Source organism: Rutilus rutilus (assembly GCF_951802725.1).
Source record: "Rutilus rutilus genome assembly, chromosome: 8".
Taxonomy (NCBI): Eukaryota; Metazoa; Chordata; class Actinopteri; order Cypriniformes; family Leuciscidae; genus Rutilus; species Rutilus rutilus.
In genome coordinates, this window is record NC_140222.1 from 24578544 (window position 1) to 24601216 (window position 22673).

The window sequence follows — 22673 nt, forward strand, 5'->3', positions numbered from 1 at the left end:
ATACCCCGGGGAAGACCTAGGACACGCTGGAGGGACTATGTCTCCCGGCTGGCCTGGGTACGCCTCAGTGTGCCCCCTGGAAGAGCTAGAGGAAGTGTCTAGGGAGAGGGAAGTCTGGGCATCTCTGCTTAGACTGCTGCCCCCGCGACCCGGCCCCGGATAAGCGGAAGAAGATGGATGGATGGATGGATGGGTGTGCACATTTATGCAGGTAGTTATTCCTTCCAAGATTTTTTTCTTTGTAATGTGTCACTTTGTTTTTCACTGGCATTACAAAGGTTCTAATTTCTACAATAAACGTGCAAAAGTTCTGATATAATTATCTTTTGTTTAATTTTTTACATCTCAAAAGCAGCTGTTTTAACAGGAATGCGTTGACTTATATCCACTGTATGCAAAAACTATATAAACTGTAGCCTACATCCAACAACAGAGATGATAATGGTTAATCGAAACAAAAGTTAGACATCTCAATTTGAACTTCAGCATTTCTATTTAATTCTTTCAAGAACATAGAAACTATCAAGAGCATAGAAACTTAATAACATCCGTAATGTTTCATTATCTTTCAAAGGTGGCATGTATTTGCATTAGCATCTTGCAGTGCGTGTGTAGCCCTATAGGCACGCATGAGAAAAGCTTGCTCTGTACAGTGTAGTAAACAACACATCCTGTTATTACAAAGAAACAAGACAACATGCATCTAAACAGAAATGAAAGTTGTACCTTGGCGAAAGTTTAAATCTATGTCTATTTATTAATTTGTATAACATTAAACAGTTGTTTGACATGTTGTATTTAGGCAGACGGGTGCTGTACTTCCTCTTCCGAGCTGCTGAGAGATGTTTGTCGTGTTGGTTCATCATGTTTATTCAGTTGCTCCAAAGTTCTGCTCTTACAGTCGTTATAAATGACGGCAGCCATGACGGAAACACAGAGGACTGACAGTAGAGCTAAAGCTGAGAGCTAAAAAACAAACAAACATCCATACAGTAATAAGATGGAATAACAGTACTGATATTCATCAAACATGCCTTCTTTTCCATTTAGTTTTTTGTTGTTGGTTTTTGCCATAAACCATATACAACTTACATTCAACCTGTTATATAGATCATTTAATCTTTAGCTATTATAATATTGGCAATTTTTAGGAAATGTAATTCAAGTTTTAAAATTGTCTAAAATTACATTTACATTGAACAGGGTTCCTCAAATCCGGTCCTGTAGGGCCACTGTTCTGCAGAGGTTAGCTCTAACCTTGATCAAACACACTTGAACAAGCTATTTAAGTTCTACAGTTACAGGTAGGTGAGTTTGATCAGGGTTGGAGCTAAACTCTGCAGGGCAATACAAAAGTTACATTAACATTCTTTTGTATGTGCAACATCATCATGTTTTAATGGTGCGCTGACAAATATTTATATTAAATACTTAATTTAATAAAACGATTAAAAACTGCATAGTACACTCACCCTTGAGTAGAAAATTATTTTTTCGGTCAGATCTAGCAGGTCTGTTGCGTTCACTCCAGTGGGTTTACACCATTTAATCTGGAGTTCTTCATCCAGCACGTAATCTCCTTCCCAGTGTACCAAGCCACAAGCGACATATTTCCCCTCAAACAACAACAGAAACATCCACAATGAAGGTGGAATCAGACAAAATAAAAAAAACTCTGCACAATTCTTCGAATTACGTCTGCAAGGCCTTCGTATGAACATCATGACAGTCAGAGCCAGAAGAGAAGGTCCAAGAAAGACGAAGCTCATCAGTGTCACGTTAAGACTCGGGGTACATGGGCACGAAAATCCCCGATCCATTAAGTATTCCAATCCGATTAATATCACGGTAAATGGTAAAGTGCCAAATCCGGGAGTTTTTCTTAGCGGTTTTCCCAGATTGTTTGCAAATTGTTCTGGCAGCGACATCTTCCAATGTAAACCTGTTTACTTTTATGAGGGTTTCCACATCTCTTACCTTCTGTTCTATGGAAAATGCATCCGCTTCTCCTGAAATGTAAATTATACTGGAGCAAACCGGTTAAACAAGGAAGATTATATCTAATAATTCTACACGCAACACAAATAAGCCATGTTACGTTTGCAAATAGCCTGAGTTATGCAACAGGGCACACTTCAATCACAACCAAAACACATTTAAAATGGCAAGAAAAACCATTTATTTCATAGTTCTTGGTCCAAAAACACATTAGATGTATCTATATGTATTCCAATTCATTTCCCTTTATACAATAGCAACCTGTACGATTGCGCAGTGCAATATCAAGCTATTTAATTTCATTATTAAAAAACACTCCAGTTGCAGCTCAAAGTGAAGACGGACCAATATACTGCGTACATCGTTTTGTATAAAAGGTCTACATTTAATACATTTCCAGAAAATACAAGCAAACCGGACGTACAAATCAACTATAAAATTATAAAACGTTTTTTTTCTCCTCCTATAGTTGTGTACATTTGCACAGAGAATGTGTATTTTCATCAAACATGGCATTACAAGAGTCCCACGCATGTCGTTTCACAACCAGTGAGTGAAGGTGAGTGACATAAAATATTTTTTTTAGTCCTTGTAAGTGCTGAAAGATATGTTTTGCAATATGCAAATGAAATATAACATGTTTTCAAGTTGTAGTACAGTTGAAAAAAAAACATCGTGGGTTGGTTTCACTTTCGGTTTTGACTGCATATTTGAAGCATCTGGTCAACTTAAAGAGAAACATCAATGACAAATATCAAAAATAAAATCTGTGATGAGCATATGATGCATTTATTAAATAGGTGTCTCTTTTTTCTAATACTGCTAAATGTAAGAGGCAACTTGGGAATATCTAGGCATTGGTGACCGCACCACCAACAGGAAAACATATACATAGTGAGTATGTAAATAAACCTATATAAAATTCTCTTTAATGTGTATAAAGCCTTTTGAGATTCAGCAGCTGTTTCGTTTCATTTTTTCGTATTTGTGTAGTGCATTTACAAAGTCACAAAGCAAAGAAAAACACTGCATTTGTCATTTATAAAAGACATTTTGGTTGCAACTGAAAAAAAAAAAAAAAAAGTTGTACAAAGGAAATTGGCACATATATGTGGGACACAACGTGAGATGATTTAACCTGACTGGACATAAAAAGTTCTTTGTTTTATACATTTTATACAGATCTATATAAAAACAAAGCAGGAAAAGCTAGGCTACGCCGCCGTTTCTCGAATGGTCGTGTCCAGTCTCTTTGGGAGTAAATCGCGTCTCATGTCGAGGTGGATGACTGGCTTTCGACAGTGCCGTCCGTCATGATACATCTTTGAGTAGATGGGGTTTGAATAGTTCATGGCCTGTGAATACACAATGATGTTTTAGTTTGGTTTGTATTTACTTCATAAACTAAGGGTGTGTTCACACTTTAAGTTCAGTTGTCTTGATTCTTTTTGAAAATAATGTGTACATATGATGATTTGTATCAGCTGACAACTCATGAAGAGCTTATAAAATGTGTAATAGAGTCAAAACAGCATCAGGAATCCTTCTGTCACACACAATCTAAGATCTGCTGCGAGGAGATGCCGTTTCTGACGCCTGTACCGAACTGTGATGGGAAACATCGCGACTAAAAACAATTATGCTTGAGCATTCTGTCCTTTTTAGGGTCGCATCTTGTGACATCATGTCATGTTTTTGGTCCGCGTTGCGTTCATATTTCAGTCGAACCGCACCAGAGTTCGTTCGGAAGTGGACAGAGACCCATCTTTTGCGGGTTCTTGGTCCGCTTGTTTGGTGCGCACCAGGGTTCAGATGGCAGCGTTCACACTCATTCAAACAGAGCAATCGCACCGGAGTTTGTTTTAATCCAACCAAACCTGCTCAGTGTGAACACACCCTAAAATTCTTCATTTAATGTAGTTTTGGATAATGTGAGTCCACCTGTCCTGGAATGAGCTCCTTTGGAACGTTCTGGATAGGTAAAGTGTGTGCGGTCACAGGGCGGGCGGGGGGCAAATTGCGTTGGTCGCTTGACTTCACACACCAGCCCTGAAAAACAACACCCAATTTAAACGGAATGCACCAAAACACTGTACACATTAACAAACTTACAGATTAAAATAATAAATTAGACGAAGTCATTTGGGGAATGCAACCCAAATTACTGTACATATAAAGCAAGAGTTTAAATCTAAAATGGCTACTTAGGTTAGAATAACTTTTCTGCTTTTACGCACTCCATTAATTTGAGGCAAAGAAATCAAAGCTAAATGTCCTTGTGGGATTTTAGCTAAATTAAAAAAAGAAAATATTATGTTTTACTAAACCAAGCAAAAACAAAGAAAAATAGAGTTTATATTGGGCAGAAACATAATCCTATAGACCATTTTACATCACCTTGAATGTTTCAGCACATTTTTGGACACAGAATCCGAAATTTCAACGCAACGCAATTCGTAACTATTTTACGGTTTGGCTAATTGGTCGCTAATTCGTACAATCGTATTCATATGTTTTTCGTAGGATTTGCTCATGCCCCAGAAGCAGTTAGGTTTAAGGCTGGGGTTAGGGGCCTTTTCCCCATACTTCGTACAATGTGAATTCATACAAAATCGTAAGATATAAGAATATTTACCACCTTGTAAAATAGTTACGTTTTCCCATGAGATTGGTTTACAAATTTCGTACCATCATGTCATGTGTTATTTTATTGTTTGACTTTAAATGTCAAACAATTCATTCAGGTAATCATACTAACATGAAATAAAAACACAACTAATATAGACAATAAAAAACTATATATTATAAAAATGTAAATATGATGGTATATAATAATAATAATAATAATACACTATAAAATAACGTATAAAATAAGTATAAAAAAAACACGAAAAAAAAACACATGGTGACATTGGTGTCCGTTTTGATTTTATTTTATTTTTTTCGCAAAATTTTCGTAACTTTTCTTTGGTATAGTCACATTGGTATATGTGTTAGAAGGTGTTTTGTTTTTAACGGGCCTCATTTATGAAACACGAGCGGAACAAATTCATGGAAAAATTGTTCGTAGAACTATTCTTCTTTAAACTGCCAATCTGAACTAAATGCGAATGAATGCAAGAATTGTTATACAAATATTTTATACTGAAATTCATGAGAAATTGCTGTCATCCCACAGATTTTGACACTTGACATCAAGCAAATGTATTGACTAAACCCCAAAAACAGACTATTTGCAACAATGAAATCACGAATCAAATTACGTTGTTTACAATCAAACCGCGTACGTCAGTTAAGTCCAGCAAGTGATGCCAAGCACTTCAAAGCACTTCCTACTCGTTTAGTACCTTATGAGGGTCAAGGGTGAAGCTGGGGTGAAGAAAGCTTCCGACGTCTACGTGATTGTCGTGTTCAACTTCATACATGTTATAGGATGGATTTCCGATCTCCACGTTCAAGCCACCGTTCGCCATGGGCTGCCGCTGAACCTGCTTACCTCTGTGAAGGGGTAATGTATATTAGGTTTATTATGTTTGTAGCTATCATTTAGCACACCAGCTTAACACTTAATCACAGCTGGTATAAGATATTTGCTACAGCAATATCAATAAATCATGTTTAATGTTCTGATTAGACATCTAATACAGCTAATAAAAGATCTGTTTATATATTTACCTTCGACATCTTTTGCAAATAAGCAGTCCCACTGTAACAGAAGTGATGATGCATACAAGAAGAACTAGAGGCACTATTATGGCAATACTTCCTGGAAAAAAAAACAAAAGAACAAAAAATGAATTACATTTACAGTGTTTACATGTACAGCGTTTACATAAATACATAAAAATGGAGTAATATGAATGCAAATGCAAATTAAAAAAAATATATATTACACACAAGTGTGTGTTAGTTTTCTGATTTCACATTTATAAACATTAACATAATCATTTATCACGAACACATCCATAAAATACTTTATGAGTGAGTTGTTCTGCGATGATGCTAATGCTCTCTTAGCTAACATGGCTAGACATGCACAGGAGTTAAAATGTCACGCTGAGATATGTCCTCAAATGTCAGATTTTCTCTGCAGAAATAAAATTAATGTCTGCAACCGTCTGAGTGAAGACTAGAAGAAAGGTCAACACTACAAACTCGGACAGAAGGGCAGAGCAGTTGCGTTTTCTCTCCTGACTGACTAACGTGACATTAGGCTTCAAGATGGAGGACTAGGGAAGTGTTGACTATAAATACACTGAAAAAAATTATGAAAACAATTGGTGAAAAATAGTTTAATCTAATTGAAAACAGAACATTTCACCCAATATTTATGTGTGACAATTTTTTTTGTACTTTTATGCTGTTAGCTTAGCAACATGTGCTAACACAATCAACTGTGATTGCAATTACGTTTTTTTTTTAGAAAACATGTACATGTGTTTGCGAAACTCACTCCCGCTGACGTTTTCTGAGCGGTTGGTCTTGGTTGCGGGTCTTTCGCACTGTGTTCCTGACCAGTTTGCAGAGCACCTGTGAAAAGAGAATCAAAAACAATCACAGCTGGTGAAATTTACAGTGCATTGACTACCCAAATCATCATATCATTCGATTTAAAAAAAAAAAAAAAAAAGGTTAAAATTGACCACTTTTACCACAATAAATATATTTTTCACTCTGGTGTTCCTTTATTTTATTCATTTTTATGGTATCATTTGTTATATTGATTTTGGTTTTGACAAGCATGAAAACACGTTTCAATGATAAACGCAGGATAAATCACAGGGGGATGTATAAATCCAGCTCAAGGGATGCATTATTCTTACTTGAGACACATGCAATATGTGTGTTTGACTTCCTGGATCTAAATGGCATGCGTCCACAGCAGAATTCTACCGATGTGAGAGATAATGCTCTTATGAGAGATGGTGGCGTGAATGAAGCTGTTCGAAAACTATGTTTAACCAAACTTCCTGTGGACAGGGATTTTGTTCTGGAAAGTTTCCTTTCAGGAAGGAAGTTTCAGGAGGGTGGGAACATCCAGCTAAATAAAATTCCACTAGATAAAATGAAAATCTTGGAACTGTCTGAGGGACTTTCCATGGATAGGGTACAATATAGTGTTTTTTTCAAATACTCAATGAAAGGATTATAAAACTCAGAAAATATTATATGAGCTGTTTTTTTTTTTTTTTGGTTTTGAGAAAAATAAATGTGAATATCAGTAAATACACAAATTACAGTGATTTTGTAGTTTTCTACTAATAAACAATAAATAAATATTAAAATTAAATAGCTCAAAAATATCATACGATAATATAGTTAATGAATAGTATTATTGATAAAATATTAAATATATTATATAATATATTATATTTACATTTACATTTATTCATTTAGCTGACGCTTTTATCCAAAGCGACTTACAATTGCTATATATGTCAGAGGTCGCACGCCTCTGGAGCAACTAGGGGTTAAGTGTCTTGCTCAGGGACACATTGGTGTCTCACAGTGGATTCGAACCCGGGTCTCTCACACCAAAGGCATGTGTCTTATCCATTGCGCCACACCACCCCATGTATATATCATTATATATAAAATTGTATATTAAAGGTATTGTGGAGGATTTTCCCGAATTTTAGAAAAGAACCGCCCTCTCCACTTTTTGAAAAAATGCACATGCGCAACACTCTACCTGCTCCCGATAGGGGAACGCCAATTAAACGTGTGCACGAGAGAGCATGCACGAGCTAATCATAGCTTACATTAACTTTTACTAGCAGTGATTTTAAATGGATTTCTCCAAATAGCATGCCAAACTTTACCTGTCAAGTAGAAACTTCGCGACTGAGGCATCAGTGGGAAGCCCAACCTGTGCTTTGAGCACACGCCATCGTGTGAATCGTGTGCACGAGCAGGTACGACGGCCTTACGTAAACATGATTGACACTTAGGAGGACCAATAGTCTTGACGATCCACCCGGAAAAAGAAAATCCTCCGCTATACCTTTAATATTATTATTATACATAAAAACTGCATATATACACACTACTATACAAATATTACATAATGACTATTATAATACATGTGACAATTAGACTGACTCAAAATACTGCTATTTTGTAAGATTTTAATTTTAAGGCACAGTCAAAAAGGTCAAGACTTCTGACAGGCCAAAGATACTTATTTTAAGAAGAGGATACAGATATTTTTGTACGTTTACTTATATTGTACTTTTATGCTGGGTCTAACATTTATAATATAGGTTTTACAACCAAAAATCATGGGATTTTTAATTCCAAACAGTCACAGGACACACCAAAGTGTACCATATTCATGAAAAGTGCCTTGTTTAAACATAAACAAACATTTAAAAAACAAAATGTGTCAAATATGGGAAAATAAAAGAGCAGCAAAATGGACAGAGAACAAATAAAGGACTTCATGAAAATTGCAAAGAAAATAAGATGATAAATAATGGATACAAGAAGACCAATCAAAGAGACGTCGTCCTCAGCATATGCAGGGCTATAATCACTATAATCACTCCAGTCATGGCAAACACAGAAATGAAACACACTGAGAAACATACACCTACAGCATGGTGCGGAGAAATGGCTGCGTGTGTCCGGGAAAAGCGAGTGCAATGTGTGTGAAACGTGCTCTTGGAAGCTGTGCGAGTCGGTTAGCAATGTCTGTGTGTGACGGCATTCCACGAACAGGCCAGACACATGCTGGCGGATGGGATTGTGGGAATGTTTTGCAAATATAATGAACCAGGAAGACCTACTTGCAGCGAGGTTTGTTATAGGCGGTGAGGAAACAAACGCCCTGGTTCTGACAGTAGTGATCACAAAGGTTAGCTCTCTCGTCACACCTCGGGCTTTTAAACTCGGACGGGCAACTGAGGAGAACGCAACGACACGAAAGGAGACACATGAGAAAAACAGAAAAGAAAAGAGGCCTGAAATACACTTACACACAGTGCAAACAGCTGGAGGCTATTATGCCTTTCTATAAAAGACTGGGCGACGTCAACATGACAGTTAATTATCATTACAGTTCAGCCGCTTCATGGACATTAATTTATGAATCCTGTCAAGTACATGGCTGGGAAATATTTCACTAATTAAACTGTATTCTACATAAAGCATATAAAGCCTACTTTTAAGACTATTCTTAAAAAAAAAAAAAAAACAGCTTTTTGACATTATTTGCATGACAATTATTGCAAAGCAATAAATAAATAAATAAATAAATAAATAATCTCATTCTCGTAATGTAAAGAAGTTAATAAATAAATCTCATTCTCATTACAATAATGCAATAAACAACCAAACAAACAAAATAATCTCATTATCATTACCGTAATGTAAAATATAATCAATAAATTAATTAATATCATTCTTATTACAATAATAAAGCAAATAAATAAACAAATAAATCTCATTCTCATTACCATAATGTAAAAAGAAAAATATTTTCTTTCTCATGCCCATAATACAAAATTAATCAAGGGGAAAAAAAAATCTAATTCTCATTATTATTGAAAAAAATATATATAAAAATAAACTCATTCTTATCATTGTGATGCAAAATAATAAGTCTCATTATTATAATGCAAAAACAATTTAATTCTCAGCCGTAATGCAAAACAAACAAATAATAAAAATAAATAATTATCATACTGCAAAAAGCTACGTAAATAACATAAAATTATCGTTATATTAATGCAAAAAATAAAACTTTCAATTCTGTGATAAATAAATAAATAACAAATCTCATTCTTATTACATTCACACAAACGAATAAAATAAATTATCATTCTCATGAGCGTAATAAAAAAAAAAAACTCATTCTCATTATCTTAATGCAAATTAAATAAATAAATAATAAATAAATATTCTCATTCCCATCACCATAATGCATTTTTTTATGTATATTGACAGTTGTTTTACAGTGATGACAATGACAATTGACAATAATGGGAGTTACAAAAAAAAGTTACATGTTAAACGCTCCGATGCATTGCGGTAATGAGAATATGGGGGAAAGTCACACTGGAAAAAAATCTCAAAAATTGTGACTCGCCAGAATATCATTTACTTTTGTATTGCACTTTGTGAGCATTTCATAATATCATAAATATTCAAACCATCATCCAACCCTACCACTATGTTAAACAAAATAGCTACAGTGTGCCACACATGGCCATCTGCATGCAACACAAAGAACGGCAGATTTGAACCAGAAATGAACAAACGAAAGACTTTTCAAGTCACGCAAACCACAGACTTGCTGGACACTCGAGCCTTTTTGTTTAATTCCAATCTAACACAAGAGTGTCTGCAGGGCCCTCTATTGAGACCCACTAAAACAAGCTCTAATGAAACGCTGCTGGAGAAAGATAACGAAACAGAGGAAGGACAAACAAAAGACACACACAAAAAAAAAAAAAGTCTCTGATGGGGTGATGTGAAATCAAGCAGGTCTGAATGAGCAGGATGCACTGCATCTTCACGTTAATACACTCATTTTCCAGGTAATATATGAATGTCTGGCCACTGTCATTACCATCCCTTCACCTTCAAACACCAAAGAAAAACACAAGACTGAATCATCTGCATGCAAATTGATTCGTTCCCGAAGGGCACAATGGCGTTATCAGACCATCAGTGGCAACAAGAGATGGAAAAAGAAGACCAGGTGTCACAATAAAGAATTTATGTCCATCTTCAACAAGATTTTCTTTGATAACACAGAAAGGAAGGAAACCAAACAAAGCCTGACTTTAAGAAGGTGATGCATACTTCTATGAACACTTATACTTCCTGAAAGGCCTGATCTTTACCATACCTTTCATTTCTACTAGTGTGATCCATTCAGGTTCATTTACTGTAGAAAATAAAGGCATATTTTCTCATCTAAATGTTTTTGAGGATGCACCGTCTTCCTTTTCACTGCAGATAAAAGCCTTTGGCAAGCAAGAAAAGTGGAGGTAGGTAAAAAATAAATATAGTCTGGTGGGGTTTATTGTGTGTGGAAGAGAAGAGTAAAAGCTCCATCACATCGGCCAGACAAAACCCGAATCATTTCAGCAGAGAGATGGAGTACGTCCACCGCCGCATTCAGGATCTGTACAATGGCTCAATCGCTTTGACGCTCTCTTATGCCGTCTGTCTATCAATTTCTTTCTTCGCATGCAATTTTTTTTTCAAAGGACAAGAACTTTCCACCATTTTACGCAAAAAGGATTCACATGAGTGTGCCGCTATTAGCTGAAAAACGGTTACACTTTCCATCCATTTCACTGTGGTCGGTTTCTCTCACTTAAAAGCGATTATTATATTTGCAAATCCATTTGGTGACACTGCAAAAAGCATACTTAGTATGTCTTATATTGTGAAGGTTTCTTCAACTAAAAACACAATTTAGTTCTTCACGATAATTTTCCAAACTTTAAATGAAACAGGCTGTTTTGCTACTGTACCTTTAAGACCATATGCAAATGAGCTATGTAATGATTGGCTAACCATTTATGAACTCACATTGGTGTGTTTGTGAGAACTGTATCAAAGTCTGATTTGTGAATAAATAATTATTTTACACCTGGGCGGCATCCGAAATCGCAAACTCCCTGAGTATGTATTTATTTGAATAAGTAATTACTTTGCAAGCGCTAAAAAAGTATGTTTTATATAGTATGAATGTTGTTAATTCTGACAGGCTACTCGGCTCACATACTGTTTTTCGCCAACTATATTTTAGGGAAGTATGCTATTTCGGATGCAGCCACTATCAATCAGAGAGTCAGAGGCAGAAATTTTCAATGAATCAGTTGATTCAGTTGAACCATCTGAATGATTCATTCACAAATCTGAGTGAATCACTGAATCCAAAGAGAGCAGTTAATGACTTCAATTTCTCACACAAAACTATTGTATGGCTTCAGACGTCTTATAATATAGCAAATAAGTTGTACAAGTCATCACAATACTTTCACGGCACGTCTGTATCCTTGATTGAAGCTTCACTTCCTGTTCATTGTCATTTCATGGAAAAGAGAGACTGAATTTCTTCCTCAGAATAAATCTTTTCATGTGTTTTGCAAAAGAAATGAAGCTAGACACATCTTAAAATGACTTTTGGATGAAATGAGATTTAAATTTGTGGGTGTACTGTCCCTTTAAGGAATTCAATGAATGCTTTTTTTCCTTCAGTTTTACAATTTTCTTCTTTGTCTTTTCGTACTTGTATAACTGTGCTCTTTTCCGCTCACATCTCTCACTGGTTTCCCTGCCTCTCTCTCTAATATACAAATATAGAGGTAGATATAAGCAGCCGATTATGGACCCCTGCTGTGATAATTCACTCTTTTGCTATAATACTCCCTCTCTCTTGTTCACCTTTACAAAAAATTCATCCTCCCAAGTCAGACGAGCAGAAAAAAATCCTATTAAAGTGGTTGCCGGAGGGAGTAATTTAAAATGAATGAATCTAAATACCGACAGGCAATTTGTTGCCATAGAAAGCTATTAAGAAATTACTCACTGACAGAACGGCAGGCCCGTCTCTGAGTCGAGGTGGCAGGTTCCGCCGTTATAACAGTATCCGTCACACAACTGACAGCTGGCTGCGATTCTGCCGTTCGTACAGCTGCGAACACACACGTGAACAACAAGGACGAAATTCCATCTGGTTTTTCTTGATACTGATACACAAAAGTGCTAATGTAACTATTAAATACACACTTGCAGGTGACGTCTCCAGTCTCTTCGTCTACGATACACGGGGCACCTCGGCAGCGAAGACATCGGTCCGACTCGCATTTCGGCCCCTCGTAGCGGGTGGGACACACACACTCCACATGTCCCGAGCCGGACAGCGTGCAGCCTTTGGAGTTCACGCAATAATGGTGACAAATATCTGCAAACAGACAGAAAGAAAACCCATTATTATGATTAATCTGAATGTATGCTAACTTCCTGTCACATGTTAAATCTACAGGAAGTCTTAACAGCAACTAAACTGTTCTGTAAACAAATCATAGGTGACTCGTTTTAAGTGCTCTACATAGGCAGCAGCTCTAAGTGTGTAAATAGTGCTACTCGCAATTTATTCCAACAGAGTTTGATGTTAGTGTAGCTGGTTCAATTATTATAAAATCTAATGAATATTGTTAGTGAACTTCATCTAAACTTTTTTTTTTTGTGCTTTTATATTTGTGTTTTTAGTTATATTAGGGTACAGTGAACATAATTCATTCTAGAGGGAATCGTGAATGTGTAACCGGTCCTACTCGACCTGCTACGAGTGGTCTGCGGCATAGGAGGCAGGCGCACTATCAAGTACACTAAAGACAGCAGTTCCTAACATCAGTCTCTAGTACGCCTCTTGAGGCCACGTAAGTGAGGTTTACACGCACCGCTCTTACTGGCCTACATGACACTCACCCCCCTAAACCTCACTGCCATCCGGGTCACGGCACCAAATGTAACCAGTCCTACTCGACCCACTACGAGTGGGATTCAAACCGGGGTCTCTGGCATGGGAGGCGGGCGCACTAACAAGAACACTAAAGACCGCAGCCTCTAGTGCACCTCTTAAGATCAGGGAAGTGAGGTTTACACACACAGCTCTTACTGGCCTACGTTGCATTAGCATGTTGCTAAGCTAACAGTGTGATACTTTAATAATCCAAAATATGGCCTTGTTAATTCTGTATTAGGATGAATGAATATTAAACTAATTATTTATAATCAACATTTTTCACCGTATATATTTTTTCTACCGAGCTTGTTGCAATGCATTCTGGGATTGCATTATCTGAGAAAGGGCAATTGTCACGCTGAAGACTTTAGACAAAATGAGATCTTATAAGCAGCCTGAACAGGCCTATGATGCCTACAATGTTGTGCACTATGTTTGAACTGAGCTACTGTACGGCAAAAACGTTTATGGTAAAACAGATTCATACTCACGGTGTAAGCAGCGTTCCCCGGTGTACTCCGCCAGACAGTGGCACACGGGTTGGTTACCCAGGGTCAGGTCGCATGTGCCTCCGTTCAGGCAGTAACCGTCACAAACACGTTTCTCGCACAGAGGGCCGGTGAACCCCAGAGCGCAGTGACACGTGGGCTTTCCTTCAGTAGAAACACACTATTTAAGTGACTTTAAATCTTTAAATGCAATTACCAGATTTGAATAAATTGCATAAACAACTCTGCTTTGACCTGTACATAATTGACTCAAGAGTATGTGCTAAACTGAGCAGGTCTAAGGATGTAAAAATGGTACTTCATTTGCAGGCTAATCATGTAAATCACAGTGTGCTATGCTTGTCTTTGCTTTCTTAGCCAACAGGATTCGATTATTTGAGTTACTGTGACAGACAAAAGGCATTCTAGCGGGGATTTATGAGACGTACATCTGTTGGGCATTGATTTTGTACGTGCGCACGTTCAGCACACACTCAAAGCCAAGGGATATTCTGTCTACTGTTGGTGGTCCATCTGCCAGCTGGTGCGAATGACAGTTTTTTAACACAAAGACGCCAACAGAAACAATTCCTGGCGGTTTCTCAGACGTTTATGGGCTCCAACTGGTTTTCCTCCAGCTTTTGGTCCCTGCCAAAATATTCTTTCGGAATAAGGCGGCAAAACAGGGAGCAGTGATTTACGCAATGCTTTAGCAGTGATACATTTTCCGTAGAGGTAACGATAACAAATTGGCAGAGGAGCGTCTGGTGGATTCTCATGTGGTTGAACAGCCAATAACAAACAGATATTGAGTGAGCATGATGTTGCACTTTGGGGAAACGGGCTGTTGGGAGTTAGTGTGCAAGAATGTGAGTGTATGTGTCAGGGGAATTACAAAAGCGTTCGCTTGCTGGAACAATTACCAACTATCTAATTACCTGTCCAAAACCCTGATGTCCATGTGTACGCTGTCTTTCAGCTTGGTAAATTAAGGAATGGAAATCCTGTCATCATTTACTCACCCTCATGACGTTCCAGATCAATTTCTTTTTTTACACTGTAAACTTTTTTTTATGGCCTGTACATTTTCTTAAGTTACATTAAAATTAATTTCTTAAGAAAAAGACTTAGTCTTACTAAACCTTTGAATGGTAGTTTATATGTGTTTATATATATTATATACATATAGTATATATAAACATATAGTATATGTTTGAAATATGTATGAAAAAAAATGTTTTACATAGTAAATCAAATTTAAATTAAAACAATTACATTTACATTAAAATTAAGATTTATTTATAATAATATTATTTATTATTACATAAATGTATTTTTATTTAAATATCTTCCCCATAATATAATACTATTTTAATGAAAGAATACCGTGACCATTTAAGCTCTAAAAACAAAGAAACAAAGACTAAAAAACATATTACTAATACACTAAAATCTGGCTTCAGAAGACTTGTAAAATAGCGCAAAAGTCGTATGAAGTAAGGTAAGGTACTCATGTGTGAACGGGTTGCGGGAGAATAAAACGATTCGCGGGACTCCCGCAAAATAGAAATATCTCAAAATAAAACATCTAAAAACAAATAAATTGTTATTCATATGTTGCACAAAAGCAACAAGAATAACTAAAACTAAATAAAAACGATTTACAGGCCAGAACAAGTTTCTATTTATAACATGTTTGCAGCATTGAGCAATGTAGCCAATCACAGGCATATGTGTTGATTTCTTCAACGCAATGGCCAATGAGATGCATTTAAGATAGAATCCACTCACCGCTCAAAACTGAGTTTTTGTTCACTGCTGAATTCTGCATGCTGGCAAATCCTCTTATTATAACAAATGAAGTGTTGACATTGTGAAAGATTTATTGTGCAGTCAGCTTCATTGAGAATAACGGAGCTTAGTGAGATCGTGATGAACTGAGATGTCAGCTATTTAAGAAATATTGAGGGAGCGCACTTTGCGCTATTTCTGTCATGCCAAACCATGCACGCAGTAGCCTATGCTTGCTTTTATGTTAAATGAACAGTGGTTTGTGAATGTCTATGCTTTAATAACAAATAATTTATCACCATCATTACAGGTGTTTTATTTACCTTACTTGTGAGCACCAAGCCACAGCGGGCTACAGCATACATGACCCTACCTGTGGTTGGCCTAGCCGTGCGTCACACAGAAAACAACAGGCCGATCAGAAGAGAGGCTCATGAATATTAAGTAGACAGGCCAAAATCGACTTGTTCTTAGCAGAGCTCCTGAGAAAGGAGCTGTAAAAATATATTGGGATGGTTTTTGGTACTTATACCGCAAATATATATTCTTAAGGACATCAAAACCTAAAATAAAACTCCAGAAAGGTGTATAATACTATTATTTATAGGGAAAAGATCAGCATTAACATTCTACTAAACTTCTCCTTTTGTGTTCCACAGAGAAAAGAAAGTCATACAGGTTTGGAATGACACAAGGGCGAGTAAATGATGACAGAATTGTCATTTTTAGGTTTCTTTCTTAAGAAAAGACTATTATTCAGCCTAAAGTTTATAAGAAAAATTCGCGCCTTCAGGAAACACTGGTCTGATTTGAAACATTAAACTTCACAATATCCTTGCTTGTTTTTCATTTCACACTATTCAGAGAACTTAGGATGACCTGAAGCAACCCAAGGCAACACAGGTGCTGTATATTTCTGTTGCATTTATTTACTGAAAAGACAGAAACCAAAAATAATGAGAAATCCCTCCTGTATCAGATGTTTGCCTGTGGCCTACTTTGAATTCTGAGGCGTCACGAAAGCCTTGTTTTTTGTACAACTTGACCGTTTCTCTAGAAATGCACAATACACATGCACAATACTTTAATAATAAAATATGAATTATTACATTTTAAAAACAAGGAGTAAAAAAATCCCCAAATGCTTCAATATTTATATGTAGAATAATTTACCATTTTACAACCAACAATTTTGCAACTGATAAAGTTTTTCAAAAAAGTGAGTGTGCTTGTTTACCATCAGTGAAAATACATCTCATACTTGAGACAAAATATGAGTAGAAATAAAGCAGAAAAATGTTCATGATCTCAACAATTTACAAATATCGTGCAGGAAATAGCGCCTACCTAGTGGTGATCCCGTGCAAGTGCCTCCGTTGAGGCAGTAGTCCTTACAGTGGCTGATCTCACAGCGTTCCCCGGAGTAGTTCGGCCAACAAAAACAGCGCGATTCCCCTCGTTCGTTGGTGATACACCGACCTCCATTCTCACAGGCTGGACGACAAAGATCTCCTGAAATGCACATGCAAATTATCCTTCAATCCTTCAGTTAAGCTAATCTAGTCATAAAATGCTTTAGTTAGAAAAGACGGCATATTTAAATTGACGTGAAAAACAAAACAAGGCTTTGAGGGAAGCATTTAAAAATGTAATTTATTGATGAGCCTTTGTTAGAAAGTAAACACATTAGTTGACAGTATTTTGGAGAATACAAATAGAGATTATATTGTAAAATATTACATAAATTATATATTCATTCTTGCAATATTTTTGTACATAAAGGCATATTAATCATGCCCCAACATCTTTTAAAAAATCAATAAGTTCAATATTGAGAATGTTTAATATAGCATGTTTATTTTTTATTTCATCTTTTACTATTTATATTTATTTAAAATGTTCAGTTATTTGAAGCATGAAAATATGTGTGTGCATTTGAGATTTCTTTGATCAGGCTTGGCATTTCATTTATTTTTTTATTTGTATCAAAAGTTGTATAATTATGTTGTTATATAAGATCTGCAAGTTTATATCTTGTTTTGCCTCGGTTGTTGTATATATTGGTACATTTTGAAATATATATATTTAAAGTACTTCTCATTTTCGTAGCTAGGGTGCTCAGTATGATTGCTAGGCTGGTTCTAAACGTTTATTGTTTGTTATGTTTATTATACCACGCTATAGTTGTGTCGACTGCAGCTTTAAATGCTCAAGCTTGTTAAAACAGGATGGATTCTGATTGGCTGTCATTGTTTTTAACGTTCATCTGCTGGAAAAAATCATTCTGAAAGCGATTCTAACAATATCGTTCCTCTGTGTTATCGTCATAGTTGTGGTGTAGACTCAGCTATTCTTTTACATTTAGAATAACTTTTAAAACTATATCTTTATTGTTTATCGTTATATTTATCTTCCTTGGTGTGAACGGACCTTAAGAAACATAAAGACCAGTTAAAATATTAGTCGTTAGCATGAGCAATCACAACACTGTTTCTCACTGCTAATCAAACAAGCCGTCTACTCTGACTGAATGAATCCTAGCGACACGATCCCTGTCTTTTCTAGCATGTAGGCTTTAGGTGTATTGAGGGTGTGGGCAAAGGACCCAGAATAGTAAACACTTCAGTCAAAATCACTCAAGTGAAACATTCGAGTTTGACATGCCGAACGCTCGGGGCCTCTCAGGGTCACACTAACACTCTGTTAGGGATGTAGGAGCATCCTGCCATGTGCGTTTTGACAGATGTACCTGAGATGTTGGTGTCCGTGCAGGTCCTGTTCACCAGAATTTTCCCCTCAGGGCACACACATCTGGCCCCGCTGGGATTCAGCAGGCAAAGGAAAGCGCAATTCATCATTGCACATGGGTTGGACACTGCGAGACAGAAGAAGAGAAGATGAAACCAACATAAAATGGGATATATAATGCTTTTATTACAGGACTGTCCAGTCTTGATCCCAGAGGGTCCCAACCCCAATTAAACACACCAAATCCAGCTAATCATGGTCCTACTGGGTAAACTAGAAACTTTCAGACAGGTGTGTTGAGGCAAGTTAAAAATAAAATAAAATGGATGACACTGAGTGAGAGGAAGAGAAGAGAAAACAAACATCAAATGGGATATTTGATGCTATCATCAAAACAAAACAAAACAAAACAAAACAAAACAAAACAAAAATAAGCCTGTTAAAAAAAATCTGTGAATTTTTATGGTCCATAAACTCACGTAGCAAAATATATAGTTAAACAGTGATTTTTTTTTTTTTTTTTAAATAAACCAGTTCAAAAATCTAAATATTTATTTAAAAGAACAAAATATCAAAAAGCAAAATGTAGTTAAATGGTTACAACCCCTAAAAAACTAAAACAAAAATTTAGTTAAAAGGTTAAATAAATAAAACAAATAAAAATAAAGCAAAACAAAATAAAACGTAAATAAACCAGTTAAAAAATCTGTGAATCTTTAGTGTAGCAAAATATTTTGTTAAACAGTGAAAACAAAACCAAACCAAACGAAATGTAAGCAAACCCATTCAATAATCAGTGAATCTTTAATGTACCATAATATTTAGTTAAATTATGTTAAATTAAAATAAAATATGCACAGTCTGGTTAAAAAATCTGATCCGTGAATCTTTAACATAGCATATATAGCAAAATAAAACAATGTATTTAAATAAACTGTATATATGTAGATGTTTCTTATACTATCACATCATATAATGCCCTCATGATCAACAGTGTGAATTATTCTGTATGTAGAGTCTAGCCAATCATAACAGAGGTAATTTGCATAAGGTCTTAACGGTACAAAAAACAAACTGTGTATTTCTAACAGTCAGAGAGGGTGGAAAATAGTCAGGGACGAAAAAACTCAGACATTATACGTGGAGTTCAGAGAAACACAATGCTACAAAAGAGCAGAATATTGCATCTTTCATATCGCCAGCACTTTATACAGTATGTTCGCCTGAAAGATTAAATTCTCCTAGCATATTACACACTATCTATCTAAAACCTTTTAGTTCATGGAGTAGTGTATGAGACATTATTTGTTTGCCTTTTTTATTTTAGCTTTTGGAGGTTGTATTGAAGACCATCTTTAATAAAGCCTTCCAGTGTAAAAGCACATCAGGGAACGATGACACTTCCCATTATACCAGCACGAAGACAAACAACAGAAAGAGCAAAGATCCCTCCATCCCTCCTTCTTTATAACAGAGAGGGAGAGATCGGCGGAGGATAAGAGACAGAGAGTGCAGTGGAAAAAAACATAATGGAAAGAAGAGGACTGAATATATATGTAAGGAGACTAATGGATAATTGGAAGCAGGGCCACATGGGTCATGAAAGAGAAAAATAAACTAAAAAAGACTCTAGAATATAATATCTTTGGTTCATTAGCAGAGAATATTAAGGATTTTTCTTAATGTGCGCCAAAGTGGTGCAAAATAAGAAAATCAGTAAGGCCAAATTTTGATTTCATGACTTCAAAACATGTTTTCTTTTGTTTCTCCGCAAATCTAGCAAAACGAAACATTTCATCTGATTAGAGGCGGTGATTGTATAATAAAAAACATTTGACAGAAATTTGTGATTGTAATAAGCTCTAGACGGCCGCAGGCGAGAAGTCCAATCAGATTTCAATCATCTAAACATGAAATTAAACTCTGACGACTGCCAAGAAAACTCACACTGGAACGGTCCTCTGGAAGATGCACATCCACAATGGTTTTAAAGGAGTATTTGACAAAAACATTTAAATTATGTCATGATTTAATCACTTCCAAACATGTATTTGTATATTTTTGTTTTTATACACTTGTGGAAAACAGAACCTTAGCTTGTGTTTCTCAAGGAAAAACAAAGATGTAAGGGTTTGGAATGACATGAAGGGGAGTAAATGATGACAAAAGTCTTGTTTGTTGTGTGAACTCTCCTTGTCGGTTGAATCAGAGACACGTTTTGAGACTCACCCTCTTGTTGTTTGTACCGATGGAAGACCAAGATGCTGGCCACTCTCTCCACACCCAGATTGAGCTTCTCGGCGGGCAACTTGCCGTATTTGTGAACCCTAAAGACGTCGTGCTTCATGCCAACCCCGTAGATGTAGTCCTCAAACAGGTCAATGCGAAAGGGTTGAGAAATACCTGGAACGAAACCAAATACGACGTAAACTAAAAAGTCACAAATTCATTCACAATACATGATTCATGTGCGACTGTGAGAAGGGATCCGGATTCAATAATGCAAAACAAAACCGGAATGTTATTTAAAAATGTCACAAAGCTGAAAAACACAATCCCAATCCAATTTATGAAAAATAATAGGCTATTAAAGTTCTCGAGGCTCAGAACTAAAGCGAAAACCAAAAAAATCTCTGTTCCAAAACATAGCGAGCGGCCTATGTAGACAGCATTTTAAGGTGTCATATACATGCTCCCTATATTCCAAAGATTGTCCTCTAAGATACTCTCTTTTGACCAGTTTTTGAGAGCACTGCATGTATACTTCGCAAAGAAAGCAATCCCAGAATGCACAGCGACAAGCCTAGTCAAGGAAGTTAGAGAAAAGTACAGAAATTATGATTTTAAAAATATTTCATTCAATCACCAATAAAATAACACTATTTTAATCCACATTTGTTTGTGCTGCATGTTTTTAAGCTTGTTAGAGGATCACTTTATTAGCTTAGCAACCCACTAACCTCAAACTCTGAATCAATTTGAGTCTCTCATAGTAATAATATAAATAGATAATTTTAATAATAAAAATAGACAATCTCTAATATTTGTGTAGATATTTTTAGCCTAGCAACATGCTAACATCAAACAATGGTTCAGTATAACAGAAAATTGACTATTTTCCTAGACATTTATATATTTTCAAAGTAAAGCAAAACAAAAACAAAACAAAACAAAAAGCAACACAAAAATAACAAAATGAAAACAAAACATCAAAACAAGACAAACCCAAACAATGAACCAAACAAACAATAAAGTTGTTAGCTTAAAGTTGGAAATATTTTGATTTGAGGCTACTAAAATCAGCTTAAAACTGATTATGCTTTTGATGTCTATTTATATTACATACATTTTTACCTTTTGTGATATATTCACCATCGATCTCCGTACATTTTTTTTTAGCTTGGCTACATCCTAACATCAAACTCTAGTTCAATCAGTCTAGTCCAAAACATTTATAAATTTCTTATGTTTTTATAAATTTCTTATGTTTGTATCACACCATTAGATTAGCAACATGCTAGCGTCGTGCTCTATTAATATCGATTGTCTGCTGCCTAATCAAACACTTCCTTCAAAGTTAGCTTAAAGTAGTTGTCTATGTAGGCAGAAGACAGTTCATTAGGTTTTGCAAAATTCATTCTCAACTTTGATGTTTCTCTAAAATAGCATTTTTCAATCACAGCTTGAGAGGGAATCAAAATAGAAATCTGGTGAAGTGAGTTTTTTTTTTATGAACTTCAAGCCGTCACAGATATTCAGCTTTACAGGTCTCCAAATTATGGGACAGAGTGTAGCCCTGAGCTGAAGATGTTAATGAAAATCTGGAACCAGATTCTGAACATTGTACAATTTCCTACACATGCAAACTCACCATCTCGACTGCTAGCGGCCACCAGAGAATCAGAGCCATCGAAACGCACGCTCCCGATCTGAGACAGCTCAGAGTCCGCCCAGTAAAGCCGCTGGTTGTAATAATCAATTGCAAGTCCTGCAAAGACAGAGACAATTTTGTATTATATTATAATTTATAATATTACATTTATTATTATATAGTATATTATAAACACATTCAATAGTATTAATAAAATAATATCTCATGTGTAAATAAATTAATAATAACATTTTGGCTTTCATTTATTCAAAAACATTCATTTATTTTT

General features: G+C 35.9%; 1 protein-coding gene across 1 annotated transcript in view; it reads right to left on the reverse strand.

The window, feature by feature from the left end:
* Positions 1-241: 241 nt before the first annotated feature.
* The window catches only part of lrp1ba (low density lipoprotein receptor-related protein 1Ba), a gene marked incomplete at its 5' end in the record, with an annotated part of 237412 nt that continues 214980 nt past the window's right edge, over positions 242-22673 (reverse strand). Inside the window, 14 exons of the mRNA XM_084415835.1 lie at positions 242-966; positions 1473-3353; positions 3940-4047; positions 5346-5496; positions 5674-5764; positions 6452-6528; positions 8787-8900; positions 12548-12652; positions 12748-12922; positions 13978-14139; positions 17113-17277; positions 18515-18640; positions 20743-20916; positions 22385-22501. Of these exons, the coding sequence (XP_084271961.1) occupies positions 3213-3353; positions 3940-4047; positions 5346-5496; positions 5674-5764; positions 6452-6528; positions 8787-8900; positions 12548-12652; positions 12748-12922; positions 13978-14139; positions 17113-17277; positions 18515-18640; positions 20743-20916; positions 22385-22501 (1706 nt within the window). The 3' untranslated portion in view covers positions 242-966; positions 1473-3212. The remainder of the gene's footprint in view (positions 967-1472; positions 3354-3939; positions 4048-5345; positions 5497-5673; positions 5765-6451; positions 6529-8786; positions 8901-12547; positions 12653-12747; positions 12923-13977; positions 14140-17112; positions 17278-18514; positions 18641-20742; positions 20917-22384; positions 22502-22673) is intronic.